This window comes from Bison bison, unplaced genomic scaffold, assembly GCF_000754665.1.
Source record: "Bison bison bison isolate TAMUID 2011002044 unplaced genomic scaffold, Bison_UMD1.0 scf7180017864289, whole genome shotgun sequence".
NCBI classification, from domain to species: Eukaryota; Metazoa; Chordata; class Mammalia; order Artiodactyla; family Bovidae; genus Bison; species Bison bison.
In genome coordinates, this window is record NW_011494861.1 from 4,477,393 (window position 1) to 4,480,987 (window position 3,595).

At 55.7% G+C, this 3,595-nt stretch overlaps 1 protein-coding gene across 1 annotated transcript in view; it reads left to right on the forward strand.

Annotated features, from left to right (window-relative positions):
* Positions 1-3,565, forward strand: part of GPR157 (G protein-coupled receptor 157) — a 23,514-nt gene extending 19,949 nt beyond the window's left edge. The window contains exons 3-4 of the mRNA XM_010849930.1: positions 1,297-1,491; positions 1,932-3,565. Of these exons, the coding sequence (XP_010848232.1) occupies positions 1,297-1,491; positions 1,932-2,123 (387 nt within the window). The 3' untranslated portion in view covers positions 2,124-3,565. The remainder of the gene's footprint in view (positions 1-1,296; positions 1,492-1,931) is intronic.
* The last annotated feature ends 30 nt before the right edge of the window (positions 3,566-3,595 follow it).

The window sequence follows — 3,595 nt, forward strand, 5'->3', positions numbered from 1 at the left end:
CCCACCCCCACCCCCCACCCATCCCTCCAGGTCATCACAGAGCACCACACTGGGCTCCCTGTGATACAGCAACTGCTCAACAGCCATCCGTCTTATGGGGGCTTCCCTGGAGGCTCAGATGGTAAAGAATCTGCCTGCCATGCAGGAGGCCTGGATCCCTGGGTCAGGAGGATCCCCTGGAGAAGGGAATGGCTACCCACTCCAATATTCTTGCCTTGGGAAATCCCATGGACAGAGGAGCCTGGTGGGCCACAGTCCATGGGGTCCCAAAGAGTCAGATGTGGCTGAGTGACTGGTGCTCTTGTCTGCCTTACGCGTGATAGTGTACATATGCTGAGCTACTTTCTCCGTTTGTCCCACTCTCGCCTTCCCTCTCTGTGACCACAAGCCTCTTCTCTGTGTCTTCGTCTCCATTGCTGCCCTGCAAATGGGCTCATCAGTACCATTTTTCTAGATTCCATATACATGTGTTAATATATGATATTTGTTTTTCTCTTTCTGACTTACTTCAGTCTGTATAACAGGCTCTGGTTCATCCACCTCACTAGAACTGACTCAGATGTTTTTTATGGCTGAGTAATATTCCACTGTGTATATGTACCACGTCTTCTTTATCCATTCATCTTCCAAAAGACATCTAGGTTGCTTCCGTGTCCTGGCTGTTGTAAATAGTGCTGTAACGAACACTGGTTTTCAAAGAACCATACTGCATTTGTGTTGAGAGTGACATTGCAGTGGAGAGGGGGTTGGGGTGATCAGGGCGATGGAGGGAGACCAGTGAAGAGGCAGTGGCAACCGTCCAGCGAACTGCTGGTGGTGCTTGGACCTGGCTGGTGGCAGTGACTGTGGACAGAGCTTCCAGGTCTGGGTCCGTTTTGAAGGCAGAACCTGCGGAGCTTGCCTATGGGGCAGATATGAGCTGTCGCACGGAGACAGGAACCAAAGACCACTCCCAAGCTTGGGGCCCGGGCAGCTGGAAGGACAGGGCTGAGATGGGGAAGCAGGCAGTAGGCTTGGGGGTGAGGTCAGGCATCTGTTTTGAACATGAAAAGCTTCCGACATGCTTTAGACATCCATGTGAGGATGTGGAACGGCCAGTGGATGGATGAGACGGGCCAGAGATGGAACCTGGGCTGCCAGTGTCAGGCACTGCACGCCTCACATCCTCCCACTCCAGCCAATCTGTCCCCAGGAGGAGGGGGGAGACAGCAGCCCAAGGGCAAGGGAGGGAGTGGGGAGGAGGGCCCCCATCTCATGTCGCTCATCTCACGTCTGCTCTCTGCCTTCCCCGCACAGCACGAGGAGCTCTCGGAGTACCGGCCCATCCTCTCCGAGGCACACCAGCTCCAGCGCCGCACCTCCGTGGCCAATAAGAAGCTGGTCCTCATCCCGCTCATCTTCATCTGCCTGCGGGTCTGGAGCACTGTGCGCTTCGTCCTGACCCTCTGTGGCTCCCCGGCGGTGCGGATGCCGGTACTGGTGGTTCTGCACGTAGGTCTGCCGTCCCCTGCCTGGCCGGCTGCAGGGTCAGTGGGGCAGGCAGGCCCCAATGCTCCGGCCAGCGTGGGCATGTGGGGGACCTGCTCCCCTGTGCCCTCCTCCATGCCCTGACTGACAGGGAGCCTTGAGGAGAAAAGGTTGAAAGTCAGCGTGGCTCCAGGGCAGCCTGTGGGTGTTGAGTTGCTGTCCCATGGCCTAGGAGGAACCCCAGGAAAGTGGACCGACCCTTAGCCCTTCCCAACCCAGAGGACTCGAGGCATGCCTTCAAGTTCAGGCCTGCCCGGTGCTGTCAGAGGTCCTGGTGGCCAGGGTCCCCATGGACCAGCCCCCAGGGGTGGAGGACAAGGTCCTGGGTCCCCTGCTCCTCCTTGCATGTGTTGCTCAGGCCCACTCAGCCCTGGCACTCACGCCTCTTCCTTTCTCCCCACCAGGGCATCGGGAACACCTTCCAGGGAGGTGCCAACTGCATCATGTTCGTCTTCTGCACACGCGTGGTCAGGACCCGGCTCCTCTCCCTCTGCTGCTGCTGCTGCTCCCCTCAGCCTCCCGAGGCCCCTGCGCCCTCCAAGAGGGGCGAGTCTCAGAGGCCCAGGCGGACCCCAAACGAACTTCCCAGCACCTGAGCTGCTCCCCTCCGGTTCCAGGAGTGGTGCGGCCGACCTGGGGCAGGCGACTCTGAGTCCCCAGTGGGCATGCCAGGTGCCCTATCAGCCTCCTGCCGTTGCAGCTCCTGACCCCCATGGGGAGCAGCGCAAACTCAGCTTGTCTACCTCCTTGACCCTCAGGCACATCCCCCTCACGCCGTGTCCTTCTGCACTGGGGGGGATTCTGTCAGCACGAGGGCTGCACTGAGATTCAGGGAAACCAGTGGTTCGTGAGCACTGCCAGGTCACCTTGGGGTCCAGGAGTCTGGGGCTCCTGACTACACGGCACTGTTTACAGTCAGAGGGACCCACACCGGTGGGAAAGGCACCAAGAGATACATGTACAACCATGCACCCATCCTCAATAAACTGCCGGGGTGCCAAAGATGGGGCCCCCACCAAGATACACACAGCAGATTCCTGGTTTGTCAGGGCATTGGAATTCCCCTGAGAGCCTGGCTTTTCCTGGATGGCTTTGCTGGTCAATGCAAGGGTCAGTTACCTTGAACCAGGAGGTTCCCTAGTGACCAGCATGGGCACAGCTGCACACAGCTGCTCAGGATGGCCAGTCTCCAGGGGCCTCCTGAATTGTGTCTATGGGCTCCCTGCCCTTGATGGAGATGGTGTGGCCAGGATCCAGACTCCTGCCTCTATGAGACACTTAACATTGGGGAAGGATTGGGCTTCCCTGGTGGCTCAGATGGTAAAGAATCTGCCTGCTTTTATGCAGGAGACCCAGGGATGGAGCCCTGGAGAATGGAATGGCTACCCACTCCAGTAATCCTTGCCTGGAGATTGCTGATTTATTCACTTCCTAGGTTAATTTTTTTACAGGAAAGGCAACCAAAGAGTTAGGAAATCACCCAAATACTGATTCCTCCCTGAAAGGGAAAGTTAGGGGGATTGATTGGGAGGCATGACACTTGCATCCTGCGGTGATATGAAAGAAAAAGGGTTTAAGAGAAACTGGGAGGCATGACACTTGCATCCTGCGGTGATATGAAAGAAAAAGGGTTTAAGAGAAACTGGGAGGCATGACACTTGCATCCTGCGGTGATATGAAAGAAAAAGGGTTTAAGAGAAACTGGGAGGCATGACACTTGCATCCTGCGGTGATATGAAAGAAAAAGGGTTTAAGAGAAACTGGGAGGCATGACACTTGCATCCTGCGGTGATATGAAAGAAAAAGGGTTTAAGAGAAACTGGGAGGCATGACACTTGCATCCTGCGGTGATATGAAAGAAAAAGGGTTTAAGAGAAACTGGGAGGCATGACACTTGCATCCTGGGGTGATATGAAAGAAAAAGGGTTTAAGAGAAGCATCCATATCTCTATTGTCTATGACTCGTCCACCAACCCTTTCCTCTATAGGTCAGAAAACAGTTTCTCTGTTAAGTCACAGAAGCCACTGGCTAAGAAGGGAGGTGCGTTTGGAGCTGAGGCAGTGGAAG